At 50.3% G+C, this 23817-nt stretch overlaps 1 protein-coding gene across 1 annotated transcript in view; it reads right to left on the bottom strand.

Moving 5' to 3' along the window:
* Positions 1-1732: 1732 nt before the first annotated feature.
* Mpped2 (metallophosphoesterase domain containing 2) overlaps positions 1733-23817 on the bottom strand; it is a gene marked incomplete at its 5' end in the record, with an annotated part of 154979 nt that continues 132894 nt past the window's right edge. The window contains 3 exon segments of the mRNA XM_013503011.1: positions 1733-3127; positions 5618-5731; positions 8733-8848. Of these exon segments, the coding sequence (XP_013358465.1) occupies positions 3009-3127; positions 5618-5731; positions 8733-8848 (349 nt within the window). The 3' untranslated portion in view covers positions 1733-3008.

The following is a 23817-nucleotide window of genomic DNA, read 5'->3' on the forward strand; positions in this document are numbered from 1 at the left end:
CTGGGAAGAAGGTGAACATGCAGGAAATGGCACGATTCGGGGTGGGCCCCAGATGCGGGTGGTCCTCTGGGGCTAGGGTACCCGCACCGTGCTGAGCCAAGGCAGAGAGGACGTGGTCCAACAGGACGCTGTCACAAAGCTGTGTGACAGGGCGCTGTGACAGGCTTCCACCGGAGAGACAGGCTTTATCCCGGGCCACACTCGCTTTCTATCAGCACTTGGAAGGCATCAACTGTCCCAGTCCCAAAACTTGGTGATGGGATGGGCACCGTCTACGGAACCAGACAGACCTGGCCTGAGCGTCGCGTGTTCCTGAGGGCAGCTGTGCAGTCTAAGTTGGGGTTAAGTTCCCTCCATGCAAAGTGGGGCCCTGCCTCCTTCCCCAGCCTTTGTGACAACTGGCAAGAGCAGTGTTGAAATGCGCTCAGCACGGTGCCTGGAGACAAAGGGAAAGAAAGTGTCCGATTTTGAAGAGCTCTGTCCAGCGGCCCCTTGTCACATGGTCCAGTGGAGGGAGTGCTGGGCTTTCGGATGGCCTCATGGGTCTCCCGGGGCCGTTCGTGTGAATGGAAAGGCGGCCAGGCTGGCTGCAGGCATCTCTGTCCGTGAGCCGGTCTGCCCCGCGACTCTGCAGACAGTGGAAAGCAGTTGTCGAACGTGCTTAGCTTAACCGGTTTGCGTTCCAACCAGCTCCTGAGGGCTGTGCACCCACGTGCACTGTGCTCAGCCACCGGCTCCGGAGCGCTGGCTCTCTGACAAGCCCCGGCACCTCCCGGCGATCAGCCAGCCGCTGCTCCCTGCAGCGGTCTGTCTCAGTCTCGCCGCCCGGACAGGGCTTGAAGAAACTCCCTCACCCCTGAGGCTGAGCTCCGAGGAGGGTGGCCAGCTCCTCCCCGGCTGCTTCAGGCCACCTGAGCGACCACAGGCCTGGCCTCTCCTTGCTGCAGAGCCCAGTGTCTGCTTCGCAAGCCGAGCCCAAGTGTCACCCCAGGCCTGGAGACACCGGAGACTCACGAAATGCTAACATCCTCGGCAGACCAGGGTGCCTCTCCGTGAATGAGAGCAGAATTCGGGCCTCTAACATTCTCTTTGCTAGTACAAAAATCAAGCGTCCCCTTCAGGAATTGTGCCCCAGGATTTCCAACAGGGGAGAAGGCAGGAGGAGGTATCAGAAGGGAACCCAGTGGGGCCACAGTGCCGATTCGGGATCATAGGGCTCTTCCAGAGAGCGTGAAAAAGGCATCCACAATTGTCCCCAACCTCCTTGCTGAGCATTTTACTGGCAGTCATCATTCAAACAGCCTTAAACCCAGAAAACAGAAGCGAGGGAGAACGGTGACAGAAACGTCACCAACTGTCCCCCCAGGAGGAGGTGAGACGGCCCGTGGGGGCAGCGGGAATGGGCAGTGGTTATTCGGTGGTTCCTTCTACTCACCGCTGCCAGGCTTGGCCTGGCACCCACCACCCCAGCGGTACATTTTGTGCGGTGGCCCGAGAGATCCCCGGTCCCCTGTTGTCTAAGGCAGGGTGGTGATGCTGACAGGAAGGGTACACCGAGCGCCTGGGCCATCTGCCGCCCGCCCGTGAGTGCTGGGTGGAAACACTCACTGGAAATTTCTAGAAAGTCACCCGTGCTGATCCTTCCGAGAGGGATTAGTGTTACAAAGGGCAAGCCCCTCCCTTCCCCACAACAAAGCTACCATCCTCCAGCCAGCCAACCTTCCAAACAGCACAGATTTAAAAATCTTGCAATTTTATTTGCATATAAAGGCCGCTAGATATAGAATATCACAATAAATTTAGAGAAACAACTGCTTTCCTAAATTTCAAGATAACATAAAATAGAATAAAGCCCAAACAACATTTACAATGGGAAAACAGAAATGACTATTAGCGACAATATTTTGTGCTAGCGGAGATTGCATCGACACACAGTGCAAATGGGAGGGGAGGGAGGTCAGAGGACAAGTTGGGGGATTTAAATAGAAAGGACAACTAAGCCTTATTTCCGGTAGCTTCCGTTGCATCCATTTACGTCTGTACACGCTTGTCACTGTACCTAGGTTTGACTCGAGCTCTTTCAGACCTCGAGCGCAGAGGAGACATAGCAGTTCTTCGGGACTTTGACGCAGTTGTACCCAGCATCCCTCTGTCCTGCTCTTGGCAATATTAAACTCCTAACGTAGTCATAATACACAAAAAATACTTATATATATACACCCATGTTGGACAGGAGTCTGCACGCTCATTTTTTAGACACTGCATGAAATACTTGCTCTTGACAGATTCCGTTTCCGTATTTTTAAAGCTAAAATAATTTAAAAGCAACAAACAGACAAGGAGACCTTGTGTAACCACCATGCGGACTTCAATAGCCTCTCCATCCTGGGCGCACACAGGCTGTGGTCTTGGGGTGACACAGTCTTTCGCAGAGCCAAGGTGTGGGAGAAGGCTTCCCGTGCCTACTTCTACTGTGAAGGTTGCCCTAAACCGGAGCCGTAACTGCAAAAAGGAAGTTTCACCAGGAAAACGACAACAACAATAACAATAACAACACATTAAAAAATAAAATACTTCAAACAATACTCTTAACAGTTGTGCAAATCTGTGTGGTTTTTTAAAACACTGCCTACCTGTTCCTTTTTTTTTTCCTTTTTCTTCCAGCTTAAAGCATATTAAAATAAGACTTTTATCACCTTTTTAAAAGAAAGCTTGGCTGTCCTTTGGCGAACACTAACCATTTACAATGGCATGGCCTTTGAGGAAACAGAAGTCGTCTTACAAATTTACAATGCTACTCTGGTTTCAAATGGATCCCCATTAAAAAAGAAAAAGAAAGAGGAGAAAGAAGCACAACCTCTAGCATCTCTTTGTTTGTTTGTTTGTTCCAACAACTTACAAAAAGAACTCACAGGATTTGGAAATAAACAAGTGAGAGAATTAAGTTTATAAGGAGAAAAACGGCAGTTTGTAGAGCTTTCCCCACATTCGCATCTGGCATCAGAGGCTCAGGAGCCCTGTGGGTTGGGAAGGTCGAAGATGATGGGTGGGTTGGTCGGCTGGAAGCTGACTGTACAAGTGGAGGCGTTGATGTACGTTGTGTAGCCGTCGGTCATGATGCCATAACCTGTAGGGAGACAGCGCCACCGTCACCATTCGGTGGCAGATATGAGCCACAGTGGAGAGCAGTGAGTGGTGGGGGATGGATTTCCACGGCCCTCCATCCCAGACCCAACCCCTCTCTGGAGCGGCCACACAACTTTGTTCTCTCTTCTTTGAAAGGGAGACTTCTCCCCGCCAACAAAGATTCTCTTTTCTTATTGAAACACTATCCTCATCAGGGAAAAGGCTGGGATTTCTTGATTAGGGAGAGGAAAGAAACATTTTTCCCTCTCTGCTGCAGTGGGATTTTCATTTCCGAGCCCTGTAGTAACTGCTGAGTTCTAAGGACCAGGGGAACAACTGCACAGGGACAAACACAACTGAACTTGGAAACGGTGAGAGGGCAGGGAGGAGCCGGCAGCCCGGGAGGTGGCGGGTGCTGGGCATCCCTGCCAGGAAGTCAGCGCCAAACCCACTGCAGGAAAGCTAGCCAGGAGCGAGTGGACCTTGGGTTGTGAGGCTTTCATGCTGAGGTGCGTTTTATCCGAAAGCACAGACCCATCAGCTGTCTGAGTGATGTGCAGGAGCATCAGAGCAGGACACGGATTCCGGTGCTTGCCTGGATGCTTGTCCAGCAAAAGCATCTCCCTCAGGCGGTGCAGCCGGCTTGTAACCCGCCGGAAGGAGGCTGAGCAGGTGCCCCTGGACCTGTGTGCTTCCTCCGCCATTTGCAGTGTGCCCGAATGTTTAGGATCCTGGGAACCCTGCACCTTTCCTGGCCACCATATTTGCTGTGCAGCCTTTGTGTCTCAGTCTGTGAGTCTCCTTCTGGGTGAGGCTCTTACGCCACATCAAAACACAGCCACAAAGAAATAAAATAACCACGACTTACAGGAATCCCTGATAAGGTTCTTTCTATTTTTTTCCATTTGCTAAAATTTCCCCAAGTAAGCCTGTGGAGAGCTTAATGAGGGTCAATGGAAAATCTCTTAAGAAATGAAAAGAGGCATTTAAAATGTGCACGGTTTAGTTCTGGGGTCATAAAGTCTTGTTATCTCTCTCCATCAAGAGGCTGGTATTTGCCCTCTCGCTGCCCTCTTCAGCTGTCTTAAGTGAATAAAAGCAAGACAAGTTTATTTGAATACGATCTCCTCCCTTTCAAGCAAGTTTATTATTTTGGTGCTTCGGTGGAATTTCCCAGTTGTCTGGCTAGTTGAAAGCTAATTAATGATTTAATTTTTTTTAAAGGTAAAATGCAACCTCTAAGAAGGGCTGCAGGAATTCAAACCACTTTTCAGGATAATGGTCCCCCAGAGATCCTGTCTAGATATGAGGTCCTGTGTCTGCACCCCCCCCATATCTCACCACCCTGTGCCAGGGCAGACAGAAGCCCCCTCCTTCACCAGCCCGAGTCAGAGCCAGGGCAGGGAACCGGGGCCTGGTCCCCCGGCTGCTGGCTGCCCCTAGAGCAAGCTGACTTCCCTCTGTCCTCGGTGGGCAGATTTTCAATGTGCTCTTCATTACCTGTCTACCCAGGAAGCCTCAGGATTTGTGGGCTCTGAGAAGCAGACTGCATTCCGGCTTTATCATGCACAGAACCATACACACCTCAACCTGACTGCAGATTCCAGGTCCAGAAAGTAGCTGTCAGCAGGAGCTGGGGAGACCGGTGCTGCCATCTGGAGCACACCTACTGCCCACAGAGGGTGCAGCTAGTGGAGGCTGGTGGGCTTGGCAAACCCCAGGCTTGCTGAAAGAGGACTCTGTCTACACAAAGGCTCTGCATCTCTGGTTTGAAAAGGTAGAGAAAAACCCAGAGCTCTGAAGCTTCCTGTGACCCTGACTCAATTTACCTAGAGAGGCAAGGAACAATGACTGGACAGCTCCCATGTAAAGGAGATTTAATGGTTCTGTTTAACCTCAGTGTGAGCTTGTGCTGATGATTTCTGAGAAGTCTGCATGGTTTTCTAAGGTCCTAGGGAAACGTCTCCTTGCGAATGCCCTCCACGTCTGCTAGTCTGCTACACATCTCAGGTTGCAGTACGTCCAGAGGTTTTTCTCAGAGAACATCTTGTCTTCCTAGGTCTGTGTGCGCTCCATATGGAACACAGTATTTATAGGTAGGAAGGGACTGTGGAGGATTTAAATAGCTTCTAATATCCGGGGTATTTCTATTAACTCTGTCAAAGAGAACATTTGTCCTTATGTACCGCAGGGTTGCCCTGTATCAGCAATTAGCACATAGTTTTCATTAGAGCCTGAGATTCCAGAAGTAGCCTGGGGGAGTCTTGGGTTTGTAGGAAGGTGGGCGGGCAGGCCTTCTGCTCTGCACTCTGATTAAAAGAGAGCACCATACAATATCAGCTGTAGATGCCCATTTGTCTACTAAGATCTCATCTCACGAAAGGGTTTCATTGCTACCGACTATGAGAGGGACTGGCCCAGTCCCTCCCCGGTAGCTGAGGTCCCCCTCGTGGAAGGGGGTGTGGTGCCAGCTCCTTACTACTATTCTTACCTTCATGAATCCCACCAAACACGTGCAGCTTGGGCCGGACCCTCCTTTGCACGGTGTTCAGGAGCTCCACGCAGCCCACCCTCTGCAGCTCCTTGGGCACCCAGTCTCGAAAACCTAAGGGCAGAGCGCAATCAATAGCCTTAATTCTCCTCCTTCAGGTAAGGCTTCATGCCGACTTTCAGGAAGCTATAACTCACGGAGGGTTTATTACATTATCGGTGAGCCTCGCCGGCCATTAAAGGGCTCAGTGGCTTTTAAGAAACTTTGTCTTCTTCCGATTCTTGCATTTTTTTTCTTTTGGTTTTCATTTTTTTTCCTTCCAGTTAATTAACATTTTTTTTTCTGTAAGGACTTTGATTTATTCAACCACAGGTTTCAAATCTTCTCCATGGCCTCAAGGACATGTGCAATGTTCCTGGCAGCCCCGTTGTAACTCCCGCTCCCTCAGGCCACTTCCTTTCTCTATGACACCTTTCTTGCACTTTCTTACAGCAGGGTACTTCAGAGGTGGCACAAGCAGGAGCCCCGGGAGCGGCTGTTGCTTAACTGGCCACAGCACACACTGCTCTCTGTGGAGACATCAGCTCATCAGCCCTGGCGGATCCCAAAGCCCAAAGCTCTAGATGCCAAGTTGCTTCCCTATCCTCCCCTAACAATAGGCAGCAGCATGACCTCTTGGTGGCATCCAGCAAGCTGGAGCTAATTGACTACTTTTAAAGTAAAAGCCACTTAGTATTACGCTTAATGCAGAAAATTCATAAAAACTGACATCCATTATAGCCAGAGTCAGCTCTCTAGATGATTACAGTCTGCAGTGAAATCCATACACCTCAGCACCCAGGCGTAAGGAGGCAGGTGGGAGGAAAGGCTAACTCATCATCATCTGCAGGGTCCACTCCACACTTCCATTAGGTGAACTCTGCTATTTAGAAATGACCGGGCCAAGAGAGATGGCTTTCTGCTTTGTTGGGCCAAGCGCAGAAGTGAGTGTTTAGTGTCTCTGCGAGGACACTGGCTGGGGTCCTGGGAATGACCAGAGAGGGTGGGAAGAACTTGGGATGGAAGGGAGGCCCCAGCAAAAATTAACCCGGGGCCTTCAACGCTTCTTAATAAAGGAGGGGGACCCAGATCCACAGCAGTTGGTGTATTACCGCATGGAGGTGTTTTCCTGAAGGAGAGCGAATACTCCACTTCACATTCATGCACCTGGAGCCCTAATGGCCAAGTCCCACTGCACTTTGGCTTCCTCCAGAGTGGGACACTCAAGGCCAGCTCTCTGCCCTCTACTAGAGCACTTTCCTCAGAGTCCCCATCAGAGCACGCATTAAGGTTCAGCTTTATATGGAAACTTTGCCTGATGTTTCTTTTGGAGACTGCTGGCTGCAGACCTCACTCTGTGACACCCGTGGCCTGGTTCACTCCGTGGTTTCTACAAGGACGCTAGCCTTCCTGGTAAGAGATCCTGGGATGTCAGAACCCCTCAGCATCTGGTGTTTAGACTATCACTGCTACTTGCTTAGGTATCAAAATGAACGACTTTGCAAAATCTGCTGATTTATTTTCCTATTCAAAGTTGTATTCCAAGTCACACCCCAGTCATGCACATGTCCCTGTGCCAAAGGCATCCAAACCCGGTATGACAGGCAAAGGAAGCCATGCCTGTGCTCCGCGGGACTGCTCAGGTGAAAGGACGGCGCTCACCGCCCGGTTCCCCGCAGGGGCTCTCGCTGGGTAACTCTCACTGAGCAGAGAGTTTAGCTAGCAGTCTGAGGGCTTAGTGAGTCTCCTCAGTGGTGAAACAGGGAAATGATTATGATTCGATAAACATCACTGCCAGGGAGACCCTTGGAAACAAGGGTGGGGTGACACTTGGGGTAGGGACGTGAGCGTGAGGACAGTGACTGCAGCATCGCTGCGTCTGCGCGGCCCCTCTTCCCTGGCTCCCCCACCGTTTCAATGTGGCACTGTGGCCTACGCCCTGCTCCTCCTCCCACCGTTTCTTGGCCAAACATGCCGGATTTCCTTGTAGAGAAAGGGACTCAGGACCAAGTGGCTTGGAGGAGAAAAGTGCCTAGGAAGGTCCACCTGGGATTCAGGGTCGAGCATTAGGAGCTTTCAGTTTTCAGGCTGGTAGAGGCGAGAAGACACAAGGGTACCAACCTCAAGCCAAGAAGAACCGTGAAAGTCATCTACGTATGTTGTGACCCTCTCCGCAAACCAAGATGATGAAGTGAACTCTGAAGAGTGCACGCTCAGAAATGCATAATGAGGGTAACTTCACAGTGCTTTTTTATAATTAAGAAAGAAAGTTTTCTCCTATTGCAAGTGAAACACATAAATTTCTGAGCACATCTTAGCCTGGCAGGAAAGGCCTGGCACAACAGGGAACGTGAGGAGGTGGGTGCTGGTTAAAAAATGTTCTGTGGTTAAGCCAAACCAGTAGCAAGCTCAGGAATAATTAGGAGATAATTCTATGAATCACACAATGATCTGCCAATAATTGGACTCACGCAGCGTGGAGAAGGCGTCCAGCACACAGGTAATCTGAACCTGGCCACAGCCCTGTACGCCTGCGGTGGGAGCCTCCTTAAAGAACTCTCATCTAAGTCCGCACTGAACACTTTATTTTAAACAAAAAGAGATTCTTTTCTCATATAACCAGCTCAGATGTTCAACTTTAAAGCTCCCCCAGGTTCTGCATTATATGGACAAGGAAAATGAGCTCTTTGGAACAAAGGTGTCCATCATTTCACTGCCATTTGAAGCCTCCAGATTGGAAGGTCCGGTCTTCCTTACCCTCCCCACCCCCTCACTCTGAGGGGAATCCAGCTCTTAAAATAAATTATTGAGCTCAAAGGACTGTGGCGCTCCGGACTCATTTGATTTTTTCCCTGACTCAACTAAATCAAAAAATTTAATTTCATGAACACCTGTAAGCCTAACAGAACCGCTGAGTTTAATTATCATACTGGATTTCTTTAAAGGCACTGACTTTTCTTTTTGTATTCACTCTTTTTGTTGTTGGAGGGAAATGATTACGTCCCTGGCACATTATTCATTCTTCCCCGGGGAGAAGTCCTGCCACAGGACGAGGCACAACCAGGGCTTCACTTACCAAGAGGAGGTCCGTGTGTCATGAGGATGTCGATGCCCTCGGGGACCAGGTTCCACTTGTCCAGCAGGGACTGGCCACGGGGAAGGTTAAAGCCCCATCCATTAAACCACGGGGTCCTTTGGGGGAGACAACGCACAGGGTGTCAGGCCAGCGGCTGTGACTGCTCCCCTCCCTCTGTCTCTCTCTTCCCTGTTTTCAATGGGTGGACCTGGCAGCAGCGCGCTTTGTTTTGATTGCTTCAAAACCAATCCATCCGAAAGCAAGTGTGGAACCTACAAATTGTCCCGCTAGAAAGAAGACCTTCCCAGTGGGCCTCTACCACAATCTCCACGATGCTTTGTTTTCCCCCAAATCTCAGTGTTTGCTAAGATACCCAGCCCTGATCTGAAGACTTTCCGGCCTTCCCGCGTTTGTCTCCCTCCTCCCTGTCATTGTGCAAGTGCTTCCCCAGAAAAGAAGAGTTTCACTGAAGTCTCCCAAGCCATGGACAAAGGGCTGGAGGCAGCATCTTTGTCCCCTGAGAAGTTCTCAATACTCTGGACTGAGACTACTGAAAAATATGAGGCCCTGAAAAGTAGAAAGAGTCACTGGGAATAGAAAGCCAGGGAGGAATTGTCTTCCTTCCACCAGAGGGAAGATCTGGGGCCCTCTGGTCACCCTGGAATTTGTTCCTCTGACACTGACATGAGAATTTCACAGGAGCGAATGCCCCAGAATGAGTTTCTGAGATGGATGCTACGTATGCGAAGGAATTTGGAGAGGGTGTGTGCCTCTATCTACTGAGTGCTTCTAATTGTAGCTGAAAAGTCCCATGTATAAATATACTATTTATGGAGGTGATTTTTCCTCTAAAAACACCATAGGCTAAAGCAGATGAGTTTAAAGCACTTCCTAGGATTGTCCTATTCCCAAATACCTAGATACAACCACTACTCTTTGAAGCTGTTCCTGTGTAGGAAAGTTCCGATTTATGTGCACATCCTAAAAAGACGCACTGATCATTTTTGTGGTGAAGCCCAACTTCCCTCTCACCCGCCTTCCTTGCCTTCCGAGAGAGGCGACTCTGACGTTAACAGTCAGAGCTCACCCAGCAAGGGAGCAGTCCTGTGTAAAGTCGACCATCAGCTCCCCCAGAGGGATTCAGACCCTGAGCTCAGAAACAGTGATAGACAGCACTGGTGACAGAGCACAGGAGAGGGAGATGGCTGTGGAGAGCCACAGAAAGATCCAGCTCACAGGGGACCGCCCCACTTCTCTCTGTGGAGGTGGGGAGAGGAAGTCCCAGAAGGAAGATACTGTGTGGCCCCAGCTAGGAGAAACAAGAAAGTGTCTGACTACCTTCCTAGCCGCTTGCCAAGTCCCTCTGCTGCCCTCGGGGCTTACTGGCATGAGCAGTGATAATATGATAAGACTAACAGGACAGCAGAGGGCCTGGCGGAGCAGAGGTGCTCGCATCACGCTGTCCGGGAAGCAGTGAGTGGGGGCAGAGCTCGATCCCTTCAGGGCACATCCCCAGTGACCATCTCTTCCAGCCAGACCCCACCTTCTAGCAGCACGGTTCGCTCTAAACTCAGGAGTGGACTAATCCACGCAGAGGTACAGCACCCATCACCCAGGCACCACCCAAAAGCTCCACCATAGGTGCACGAGGTTTTGTGGGGACATCTGGATATAGACCACGACAGCCACCATGTGATGATTTCTCCTCTCATGCACTACCGGGATTCACTTACTACTTGCCCTGGGAGAACCTCTTCTGGACTCTGCCAAGTCTGCCCGCCTTGTGGCTCAGAGCCAAATAATGTAACGGCACTACAGTACCGAAGTCCAGCAGCATCATGGTGGGATGCACACAGGCTGCTTTTCGCCTGCTGAGGTCATCCCTCCTTTTGGCAACAGCACCCGAACTGCCCTTGGTGTACAGCTGTCCTCATGTCAGGGTGAAGTAGGCGCGGCATCTCCCTCCCAGTGACCTGCGCAGAGGTGGACGCACGACCCACGCTGGCCAGTGGGAGTCACCTTCAGGACTTTGTTGGTGCTCCCTAGAGAAAGGTTGTGGTTTCCTTGCCCCAGGGAAGCCCTTGGGTCTCAAGGGGTCTCTCTGTCTCAACCCTCGGTCTGGGTTCCAGAACTGATGGGGGCTGCCTTAGCCAGCACCCAGACCACCACAAAGACACCCAGGAAAGAATGAGAAGGCTCGGATGACACTGTCGGATGCTCGATCCAGCCAATAAAATCCTCTCCTTTTTAGTAGCTTAAGTCCTGTTTCTTGTCCCTAGAAGAGCCCTGCTACTTCTATGTAGTGTAAAAATGACCTGTGTGTTCCCAAGGCCCTCAAAGAGCCCTGTATGGATCCCTAGAACTCGTGCCTGCATTCACTGACACAGCAAAGGGGAACTGAGCTCACTTAAGGGTTGAGTCTAATTGCCCTTCCAACAGGAAGAGTATGCAGGATCACTCAGGTGGACCCAATGTACCCGAGGCAGGCCCCTCAGATGGAAGGTGGAGGAAAGATGGGAGAGACAGGGTGAGAAGGCTCAACCTGCTGTCATCTTTGAGGACAGAGGGATGGGACCAGGAGCCAAGGAGTGTGGGCAGACCCCCAAGGCCAAGAGGTGCTCTCCTGAACGCCTCTGGAGAGGAAGGCAGCCCTACACAGCCAGGTTTCACTCCAGCGAGACCCATCTGTCATACCTCTCCCCAGCACACGTATTAGATAAGTGTGTGCTGGGTGACACGACTGAATCTGCGTTGACACGTCAGACCAGAAACAGAGCCCAGTCCAGCGCTGCTATGTGTGAGCAGGGCGGGTGAGTGCTTGGGAGCACAAAGAGCCTGAGAACTCCTCGGGGAAAGCGGGTGCTTGGTAACCCACTGCTCGGGACCCCCGGCACCACAGGCCTGGGAGAAAGCAGGGAGAACCTCTCCAGCAGAGGCCTCCTCAGCCTCGCTCTCCCTCACTCTCCTCTTCCCGTGCTTCCTGCCTTCGGGTTCCCAGTCATTCTCATAGAGTCTAAAATAGAGCTTTCTTGTTTGCACGCCTATCCATCTTCATTTCACAGCGGTCCTTTCCCAAGACCAGCCTTCGAGTCAGAACAACGGAAAACAACCGCAGAGCCCAGTGAAAACGCAGGGAGCATTTTGGCAGGAGAGAGACAGAGGAAAATAAGCAAAAACATCTGTCTTCCTAACTTCTGAAAACAAGCTTCTGAGCCTACAGCTCTTATGCGGAAGGCGAATTAAACAGGGACTGAGTGGCCCACATGCCCAAGCTGTCGGGTGGCGAGGGGCTCTGCTTCTGCCGACGAGGGCGGCTCCACGCCCCAGGACACTGGAGTCTGCCAGAGTCAAAAAACCAGACTTGATCTCTTCAGTCTTTCTAATTTTCCCTCACAGAATTTTCTCTTAGACGCCCAGGCCATATTCCCCCAGGAAATGCTCGGTTTTATAAGTGCTCTGTAAAAGATGAAGACAAACATTGTCTATAGATTTCATTTGGTTAATGTCAAGCTTGTGACAGAATCCAGAAGCTTCCGAGTTAAGGATGAAGTTGTAAAACGTCTTTTATGAGTTTTATTCTGACTCAAACGTGCCGTTCTTGGGGGCAGGCGTAGGTGAGTTACAGGGAGAGGAACGCTGGTCGAGTCCCCGGGTCACTTTTTATAGAGCTTTCACACAGATGACTGAATTTAATTCCACGCAGCAGTCCTGATGGATGGTCACTCTGTATTTAGATACAAACCTGAGGTCAGTGACACCCAGGGACCTGCCCATGCTTCTGGGACCAGCAAAGAGTCAAGATTGGAAGGCAGATCCAAGTCTGTGTCCTTGCATCACAAGATGCTCACAAAAGCCTTCGAAAGTGACAACTTCCGTGGGGTGTGGCGTGCAGAGTGAGGGCCGGGCAGCCCTGCAGTCTCTTGGCTGACGAGGGCACCAGGCCAGCAGGAGACAAGGGACTGTGCATCTGAGAGGCCCATGGTAAAAGCGCCATGCCGCCTCTCCACCTCTCTGCATCCTCCAGGCGAGCATTTTCCACAAGACAGCGGCCAGCCATGGGGGAAGCAGCCCAGACGTGTGTTTGAGAACTAGCTCACACTCGGGCCTTGGAGGAGACGAGAGATTCAGGCGTCCGTTCTCATCCCGGCTTCAGTCCCCTAGCTCACCTGAGCCTCAGAGTGCCTGGCCGGTTTCCTCCCCCGAGCCAGGCACGAGTGGGTGGACTCACAGGATCTCAAGGTTGGTTTGGGTGGTGGAAATCCCGGCAGAAGCCCAGCGTGGGACGCAGGCAGGGGCAGGGACTCTGGCTGGGGACGAAGGGGGCACCCAAGCTGCTGACTCCTGCAATGCCAATTCCCTTCTCACTGACCTCAGCCCTGCGGGCCAAGCCTGCTCTTTCCGGGAGCTGAAAATGCCCCCTTCATCTTTCTGTGCTGTGGATGCGGACCCCGAGCGGCTCGGTGCAGGGCCGAATATGTCAGCATGCATGAGGAACGCTCTGCACTGTTCGTTCAGCTTCAACCTGAAACAGGAAACCCCAGCCCGAGCCCACCAGGCGCTCCTGGAAAACGTGTGCTCATCCAACCACCACAGCCCCACAATGGGTTTTGTTCTGCAGCAATGGGGTGCGGTGCGCAGGAGAAGGGGGAGGAGCCCGGGGACAATGGCCGGTGCCTAGGCCAAAGACTTAATAATTAGCTGTGACTAACCAACACCACATGGGAACCAACTTGTAAGAAGACGTAGCACAAAGGCCCTCATTGCCATGGGCCAAAGTGAGCCTCAGCCCATCCCCGCCCAGGGAAGGATTAGAAACGCTCGGGGGGAGGGAAGGAGGGCAGCAGCTCACCGCCTACAGCCCTTGCACCCCAGACTCGGACTCAGAGGCGGATCTGGGGCTGCTTCCAAGGCACCTGCTCCCCTGCTATAGAAATTCCAGGGCCAAGCGCAGGGTGCGGGCTCCACACAGGTAGAACTTGTTCCACACAGCGTCAGCACAGGGCAGGCTTTCTGGGCATCGTGCGAAGGCCTGTGTGTTTGCAGCACACAGTGCATAGTCAGGCAGGAGCCACCAGCACGTAAACCCAGGGCAGCCTGGGCAGGCGAGCAGCTGTTCACCCCTGCGCACACCCAGAGGGCTGAGGCCGCTGGGGAAACCCTGCAGGATTTGCCAATGGGAAGCTGGTGTGCATGGTGCTAGAATATCTGCCTGTGTGCATGAGAGGTCACGGTCTGTAAAACAGCTGGCTGCAAGTGCCGACGCACGGCCTTTGACGTATACGTGACGTACGCTAGCAGCGTGCGCTGATGTGTGTGTGCATGTGTGTACGCACGCAGGCACACACGCAGCGCTGCCCCAGTTACGACTGCTTTCTGGGATTTTCCAAGCAGGGCCTCTTCAAATTCCAGACTCCACTGCTGCAGACTTTGGAAGCCTTGCGGGGACAGGCCAGGGCTCTTAGACGGCCAGACAGAGGCCGAGTGCTCTGCCAAAGCCCTTTCTCAGTCCACAGGTTTTCGGAAGCAGCAGCAGGTTTGCGGAAAGGCGCCCGCTCTGCCAGGGAAGGCAAAGGCCCAGGCAGAACCAGAAGGCAGGCCAGGGCTGCGCAGGAGCCTCGTCCAGGTAGGCAGATCTGTTTTTAAGTTTTTATTTCTATTAGTCCATGTTTGCAGCCATAATGATTACCTTCCCCGTGGGAAGTTGGTGCACCTTCACAGCACATCCTGATTCTTTTCATGTCACCTTCCTCTCCCCTCCCTCCATCTTCCCATCTGCAAAAGGTGTATCTCCCTGCTCCCTATCATCTATCTTTTATTTTGCTCTTTAATTATTTATACTTTGAGTTTCCCATATAGGCGAAACCATGCAATCTTAAAGGTTGTGTGTCTGATTTATTTCATGTAACATTGTGTCTCAAGGTGCATCTATTTTCCTCCACACGACTCACACTTATCCTTTACGGCAGAGTAGTACTCCACTGTGTGTAAACACAGCTTCTGTATCCACTCATCTGCTGATGGGCCTCTAGGCTGCTTCCCAGGTTTAGCTATTATGAGCTGTGCTGCTATAAACACGGGTATATATGGATCACTGTGATGTGATGTCTAACTCTTTTGGGAAGATACCTAGAAGGGGAAGAGCTGGATTGAACAGGCAGATGATCTTCAGTTGGGGAAGTTCAGAGAAGTTATTTTGGGTTCTTGGAAGATCTGTAACAGGCGAGTTTCACTGTGAAATTGACTAGCTACTAATTAACACCATCCTCGCTGGCCGGCGCCTCTATGCAGCAAAACCAGGTACAGGGAAGCGATTTTCGCATATGCTTTCTTCTCTACACAGTGGCCTTCAGAATCGCAGCGTTTTGCAAGCCTGGCGGTGCAGCCACCCCTGGTCTGGCCCAGTCTCCACTGCACATCACCCAGGCCCAGGCCGGGGGGAGCTGATTTAACCAGCGCTGCTCAAGAGTGCCCACATTTCACAGTGCCTGTCACAGGCCACGAGGCTGTGGTGCTAATTCCTGACGTCCTGCTCACTTGACAGCTCAGCCTCCGGACTGTGCAGATCTGCTGTCCTTAGAAACAGCAGCGACCCTGGCGCCACCCCACAGGAGGGTCCAGAAGAAAGGCAGACCCTTGCTCTGCTCCCTCCCTGCCTCATTTTCCCTTCTTAGCTCTGGGCTTCAAGAAGCCAACCTGCCCCCTCCTGTCCTCCCAGACCCCTCCGCTGGCAGCCTGCAAGTCACTCTTCCACTCAGGTAAAAAGACACTCTGTCAGCCCATGGACAGCTTCACACCTTGTGCATTGATGGACACACGTAGCAGCACTCGATGTCACTAGGAGAGGGAGGGGACAGCGTCCGCCAGGAGACACTTCCACCCACGCAGCTGCCCGGGACACTGGCCCCCTCCACACGGGCTCCCCACGCCCATGTCCCACCTGTCTCTTTTCTGGGGCTTGGCCACATGGTTCTTCTCCGTGTGGACCCTGGTGATGGAGATGCTGTCCCGACAGAGGGTAGCTGGGTGACTGATGTCCTCTGCACACTGCAGACAGGAGAAGGCCTGGTATCTACCTTTGTCACCTGGGCTTCCCCAGCTGCCAGCTGCCACCTTCACAAACACAACAGCTGAGCCTACCACCCCGATTCCTGTCCTTTGCTGGAGAGGAGGAGGTGGGAGCAGTTGGCTTCAGACACAAAAGCCGCTGTGGCTTGTTCTCAAACACGGTGTGCGCCGAATTCTTCAAACTCCTGCTGCAGGGTCACCCTGGCCTTCCCAAGCCCACTGACCCTCACTTTCTGTTCCCTTCCTTCCTGCAACTGTGAGGGACAGCGCCCGTCTATCACATGGGGACGGCCTGGCAGGGGACCCGGGCAGGGGCCCTTGGAAGCCCTATGCTTACATGTGGGGACCCTGAGGACAAGGGCGACCCTGCTCAGACCAGCGGTCCCGACAAGAAGGCCCTGAGCCCTGCCACCCTGCCGCCCTGCATGGGACCTGCCTGGTGCCCAACCCCAGGGGAGAGGAGCCTCGGAACTGGGACATCAAAGGCCCCTGCGGCCAGGTCTGAAGGAAAAACAGAGGCTTAATAGGTGGACAAAAGTAAAGAAAAGCAATATTCTTTTGGAGGAGGTGTGTAACTATTTTATCATGGAAAATGTACACAATACAAAATTTACCATTTTAACTATTTTAAATACACAATTCATTGTAGAAACCCATTTGCAGTGCCTTGAGACGACAACAGTTCTCCGTCCCTCAAACTGTTTCATCATCCCCCACAGAGGCACTGTGCTTGCCGCTCGCTGCCCCAGCCCTGGTAACTAGTGTGCTCCCCTCTCTATTTCTATCTACTCCTCATTTCCTATGCTCTTTCTCCCTCCACACCCCCTACAAGGATCTGCATGGAAACCAAGACCACCAAACGCAGAGCCGTACTCCACCCCGTGTGACAGAGCCCATCACGCCCTGGCTGCCCGGAAAGCAGGACACACAGCCCAGGGTGGAGCTGCAAGCCGGCTCAGGGCTCAGGAGCGGGCACAGGGTGCCCGCGCCTTCCAGGAACCATGCAGGTGGAGGTTGCTCTCCTAACTCGGATTTTCCAAAAGTAAGGAAAAGGCGGAAGGCGGGGTCAGGTTGGGCTGGCTTTTGTCTCATCACACAGTGAACACTCGGGACCCGTGTGTGTGGCTGGGGCCGATGAGATCTCTGCCTCTGAGGACAGGAGGACACAGCATTTCATCATGTTCGGTTCAGTTTACGATGCATTTTTGGGCGCCATGTGTTTATGCTGCAAATGTTGTTTTCTCTTGCAAATTACTTAACATTCTGGGGCACCAAGGGATCAGTGCAGGGAGGGTTTTGCTACTCTACCAAAAAGCCTGCTATCTAAAAACCAGGCCCACAGAAAATAAATAAGTGGATAATGAAATCCTGTGTGGCCATGAACCATAAAAGTGCAGATCAGAAGCTCAGCGACTTCAGCCCCATGAACCACTCTGTCCCTGCCCCTGGCCCAGAACAGGTACTTGAGCATTTACCAACTGAATTCAGTTAAGAATGAGGGCTCAGGGCAGTTTGTAACTTCATGAGAAAGTGTATTTCTCACTGGAGTGGAAGTCTACAGTATATCTCTCAAATCCGTGTGCATGTAACTATGCAAAAAATGCTTAGAAAAAAGCAAACAGAACAATGTGCCAAGTAGTTATCTGGGGAAGGAGGCTGTGAGTGATTTTTCCTCTTTCCCTCAATTATTTAGTAGTTTTAAAATAATGACTATATATCATGTGGAGAGAAAGAAGTATTCAGTGTAAAAAAATCTTACTATGGTTAAATGCAAGTGAAACTTTCAGAACTGACTTCTTCGACTCTGCTCTTTAACTGGGTATTTCCTACAGGGATGTGAAAAAGTCAGTAGCCATGGGGAATTTGTTCAGGAGGCTGACATGAGGCCTGCCTTGTTTCTATCTACTCCTCATTTCTATTTGTGGACCTAGGATGGCATCTCAGACAGCAAATTCGCTTAATCATTGAGGGAATGCAATATACATTTGCTGAGCTCCTACTTACACTAGAGCCATTCTTGGTCCAATGGGGAATTCCAGTGTAAATGCAGACACCTTGTCTATATCTGTGTAACACTTTACTTATTACAAGTCTTCCCCTTTGTTAGTTCAACATAACCCCGAGAGGTGAGCAAGATCTTAGTATTAGAGAAAACAATGAACAGGCAGCGGAATTTCAGGGACTTGCTCATGACCGCCTATGCAGAAGTAGCAGGTAGAGAACTTTGTAATGCAAACCAGAACTCTACAGATTTGGGTTCAAATTTGTATTGCTTGGCACATGCCTGTGGGCAAGGTTGTCCATATGGCTGAGTTTTCATATCTACAAAGTGGAGATGATAACACCGATCCGGCAGGCTTTGTAGTGAGGATTAAATGAGATGATGTACACCACATGCTTGGCGGAGTCTGCCCTAGATTGAGAACTACGTGGTCATTCTTCTGGTCATGATAAACATTAGCATCATCATAAATATGAATACAGCTGACCTCTTAGTTTTTGCTTTCTAACTTATCTGCTTCTCATCGCCAGGAAGTTTACCTTCTCTCCATTTCTTACACTTAGGAAGAATCAAAGGGATTCATCACAGCAATGGAGGGCGGCCCTCGACATAGGGATAGCCTGGGGAAGACAGTGAGGAGGACAGTGACCTGAGAGTTAGAGGACACAGGTTCCCCCGCGACTCTGCTGACTCACCAATCCGTCACCTTGAGGAGTAACCTCTCTGAATTCCCGTTTCCTGAATGGCGAGAGAAGGGGACAGAAATCCCCGTGAAACGCGCAAGGTTGTCAAACAAACGCCTGTGTAAGCGGCTTGCAAATCAAAGCGAGCATCTTCTGCTGAAATGTCTCCGAATGCCAGTCACCGCCTGTCCTGCAGGCTGACCACGCTGGTGGAAGGCTCAGAGGAACGTGGATCAATGACAACCAGGTCAGATGCAAGTCAAAGAGCTGGACCCTGTTCGTCCTCCACTTGGGCTCTGAATGACAGGTCTCAGTCCAGACTGACGTAGGACAGCAAGAGAGCACTGCCTTCCTCCAGGGAGGACGCAGTGTCGGAGGAAGGGGTGAGCCCTGGACCTGGCTCTTGCTCAGAGGCAGAGCATGGGGACCCGGTGTCCCCTCACTGGTGCCAGGCAGTCGTGGATTATTAACTGGGCTCAGCAAACATCACGGGCTGCACCTTCTACTGCAAGGCTCCGGCGTGGTGCCCTGGGGAGATCTAAACACAAAACACCAGGTGCCGCCCCCCTCCCAATTGCCGTCTGCTGGGATAACAAGATAGTCACAGGGAGAACCTCTCCCTCGCTCTGCCCATTAAAGTTTTACGGTGCCCTCAAGGCTCAGCTCATAATTATATCTCCCACCCCCCAGCCTTTTGTTTAATCCTCATTTGTGGAGTTTATCGTACTCTGCGCTATTACTGGTATGTGTGCTTGTGTGTGTGAGTTACACGCATGTTTCCACTTTATTCTAACAACGTCCAAGTTCTGCAATTGGTACACGTGCTTCCTTCCCTCAGTGGTGCTGTGTGACCTGGCCTAGTTCACAAGATCTAGAAAAATGCCTGACACCAAACAGACAGCAAGAAAATAGTTCTGCGAATGAAAAATCCAGGAGAGTTTACAATAAGTGTCCAGGAGTGATCTGGATAATCTATGTGCCTGGAGGTTTGGATGGGGTGGGGGAGGTCAAGGTTGGGCTTTTAAAAAATCAAAGGCTATTTGCAAATACTGGAAAAATATGTGTATCCCGAAGGCCAGGGCCACCCAACATGACAGCCACTGTGTTGTCACCAGTCACCCGGCTGGTCTGAACTGAGATGCAGGGTATGTGTGAAAAACATACTAGATGTAGGATACTTTGTACAAAGAAAGAATGTAAGAGCATCTCAGTAATTTTTATATTAGAGACATGTTCAAATGATAGTATTCTAGATAACTAGGTTAAATCACATATATTATTAAAATAAATTTTACTCTTTTACTTTTTAATATGGCTACAACAATTTTTGAAATTACACATGTGATTCATGCTAATTTTATATTGGACAGCGCTGTCCATATAAATGTTTACATTCCAATTCCGTGGTCCCCATTTAACAGGGATGTGCTCGTGGAATAATCCAGAAGCACGTAAAATGGTGCACATGATGCTGTTCACTGTAAGGATTACTTATCAGAGCAAAATACTGGAAACAATTACATCCTACACTCTGTACCAAAGGAACAGTTAAGAAAATTACCATTACTGGAATATCCAATGAAATGTATATCTCAGATACATTAATTATGAAGATGAGGTAGCAAGACAGATGTTTCTGAAGATATATGTTGCTTGAAAAAATTCAGTCCAAGCTAGGCATGGTGGAGCACATCTGTAAGCCTAGCACTCTGGGAGGCTGAGGCAGGAGGATCACAAGTTCTAGCCCAGCTTGGGCCACTCAGTGGACAAGAACATTTCAACATAAAAAAAATTATGTGAAAAAGGGCCGGGGAGACAGCTTGTCGAGAAGCTCCTGGGTTCAACCTCCAGTTCTGCAAAAATAACTAAACACACAGATTGACCAGCCCACAGCACACCCGCACCTCTTGTCTACCTCTACACACAATGCACGTGTAGGAATGTTCTTCCATGCACACACCACGCATGTGCCGAAACACACCACAGACCTCACTCTGCATTAAGGGACAATCAGAGCAGCAGGTGAGGAGAAGCCAGGGACCCGAAATGTGTCTCACATGGGAAATCCACAGAAAGCAAGGCAGCCGCAAGGACCGGTCACACCCAGGCTGTCCCAGATTAAGCCAAGGCTGGGGACAGGTGAAGGGAAGAAAGAAGGTCATTCGTCTGGACAGAGGGGCAGGATTTCCTTGGAGTCCAACTCTCCTTGGACTTTCACCATAAACAGCCAGATGAAATTCCATTTAGCCCACCTATTCCCATTCTAGGTATCTTCCCAAATGAATAAAAGACATCATATCACAGTGATCCATGCACACCCATGTAACAGCAGCGCAGCTCACAATAGCTAAATCTTTGAAGTGACCTCTATGTCCATCAGCAGACCAATGGATAAAGGGAATGTGGTATTTACACACAATGGAGCACTACTCTGCCATCAAGAAGGATGAACTCAAGTCATTTGTGGGAAAATAAATGTACTTTGAAATCACAGTGCTAAGTGAAATAAACCAGACACACAAGCTTAAATATTGCATGACTTCTCTTCTATGAGAAACCCAAAGTATAAATGAATTAAAAAGCAAAATAAAAGACAGATGATGGGGAACAGGGAGTGCATCTTCTGTAAAAGGGAAGGGGACCAAGAGCTGGAGGAGGAGAAGCCAGGGAGGTAGGGGTTGTGAAAAGAGCTAGGATGTGTCCTGTCCCCAACCAATTCCGTGTGATGAATGTGATCACTAGGGACCGCAAACACGGACTGACGAAAATAGCCCAGTGGGTGCACACCAACATCTGACTTCCCTGGGAGCCTGGGACAGATGGGGTGGACGCCACTGGGTCCTCTCTCGGTTTGATCTCTGACTTCTCCAGAGGCAGGACACGGAAGGTCATTCCTTCACCTCTCTGAGTCTCAGTATCCCTTTCTCTGAGGTCACAGCTTCTATTCCATGGGCACAGGTGAGAAAAAGGTAGTAAAATGCCACACCAGGCTCTCAGCAGAGTTCTCGACACTCCCTCAGCACCAACCACACCGGGCACTGTCCTCACTGACATCAGCCTCACTGTGAAGGTCAGGAGAACAGCACAACCTGTGATTGGTCAGAATGATAAAGGAGGAGGTGGAACCAGCCCACCTCCAACACAACCATCTAGGGCCACTGGGTGACTTACTTCTAGTTCCTACAATCTTTTCTAGCCACTGCATTTACTCAACCAAGGTTTCTCCTTCCCCTTTTCAATGCGTGGCAGGATGTTGAAATTAGAAGTGTTCTATACAGTGTGATACCGAACTAATTCAGCTAGAAAACTCTCTGAGTTTGCTATCTCACTCAGCAGTGTAACCCATAAAAGCCAGACTCATGGAAAATGTCCCGCTTTTTAATAGCAAAGCGTGACACACTTGGTTCCCAACACTCAGTCACAATATTAAGTACCATCTATCCATCTCCGGCTAACCTCTCATTTGCCCAAAACAAAACCAGGTTCATGGCTTTGTTGTTTCTTAAAGAGTTTCTGATGAATTTCAGGAAAATTGAAAACAGAAACATGTCATTTTTCTGATACCCAGTCCTACTCTTCTTCTCTTATTACCAAGCAAGTCTGCATGAAAACACTCTTTGTTTTATAAATAGAACATTGTTCAAGGTTTGCTGGAGGTGTCTGCTAAAAATAAAGAGGGCTACAGTTTATAGCCCTTCTTTATAGCTTTCAAAATAAAACAAAACAAAGCCCAAATGCCTGAGCTTAACCGAATGTGCTGCATTTCAGTTCTGAAAGGCAGGCGTGTTTTTGTGAGCCAGGTCTGCCTGCTGAAAATGAAATACCCCAGAAATTAGATTTCCTCTGTTTACCCAACGCTTGCCAAGGGAAGGGAATGACACCATAGTGGTATTTTTTTTAATGCCCCAACGTGAATACAACTCAGAGATGCTATCCTTTCACTCTATAAAACACACAATTCCTTTTTGAAAATTGCTTACTCCGAAGAGTACCATCATCATTCTGATGCAGATGTTCTTGGCTATTTGCTCATAAAAGGACAGCAGTCCTTTGAAAAGGAAGACATTGGCCCCCGAACGATGAATTATACACTGCATTCTGTCTAGACAGCCTGGTGGGGACTTCAGTGTCACTGCGTGGAAATGACACGGGGTCGCCCTTCTGGCTCCCGGAAGCAAGCCAATTCATACGAAAACATACACGGGAAGGGCAGTGTTAAGAGCAGCACGAATGGGCAAAAGGACCTGCGAGCTTCAGCTCTGCGCACTGTGACACTTCTCCTCTCCCAAGTGGGACCAAGTTCCCCATCTCCAGGTTGGTGGTGGCTCTTGGGGCTGGACAGGGACAGTGTGTTGGGCAGAGGCACACCAAGACTTCCGGGTGTAATTTTCCAGGCACTGTGTCCCACTTTCTGCCCAACGGACGTGATCTCCTGAGAGCGCTCTGGTCAAAGGGTTCTGTGGGTAAGTAAGCCGGAGTAGTGCTCTTGCTGTCCTTCAGGTGGAGGTGCACGGTGATCACTGCCGCAGGAAAAGCCAGAGAGCGAAACCTGCTGAACTGGATTCCCCTGCACACGTTCCAACATACCAGCTACTGCAGTCCCATCCCACGCTGTAGAGCCCTGTCTAGCAGTAACAGGTGCTGTGCATATAAAGGGGTCTTGTGGCGCTTTCGGTACACACACTCCTTTCCCACCCACAGCATCACTTGGAGGGACACGCTGTGAGTTATCTTCTTCCATAAATGAGGAAAGTGAGGCAAAGACACACGGAAGCCCGTGCTCAGTCACTGATGTCCTTGAGCGTCACCTTAGGGAACACTGCCCCATGGGCAAGTCCAGGCCCACCTGGGGGCTCCTGCCACCTTTGCTTTCCTTGTACTGGTCCCTCACTCCGGTGTCCCAAGCCTATGAGTCTCCGAGACTAAATCTGGACATTTTCTGAGGGTTAAAATTTTTTTTTTATTTTAAAGAGAGGAAAAAACTATAAATGCATTACAGACTTTCAAAATAAGATGATAAGAAATGAACAATGCTTATTATATTGCATATTGTTATCTTCAAAGTAGTTGCTCAGATTACCAGGTACAGGCATGCACAACTGATCAGACAGTATAAGCACTAACTGGTCCTTTCAATGAACTAATAGCAATTAGTAGTATAATTATCTAGCTCTCTTGTGTACATATACATATCTTTTCTTCATTTCCCCCTTCTTTCTTTTCTCTTTTCCCCCATCTCAATTTCCCTTTCCCTTTCAGCAGTTTCTTTCCCTTGCACTCTATCTATTGTACCTTTTGGCTCTCATTTACTCTTTCAGGTTCTTTCACTAAGGAC

Source organism: Chinchilla lanigera, unplaced genomic scaffold (assembly GCF_000276665.1).
Source record: "Chinchilla lanigera isolate Chin_1 unplaced genomic scaffold, ChiLan1.0 scaffold00075, whole genome shotgun sequence".
NCBI lineage: Eukaryota > Metazoa > Chordata > Mammalia > Rodentia > Chinchillidae > Chinchilla > Chinchilla lanigera.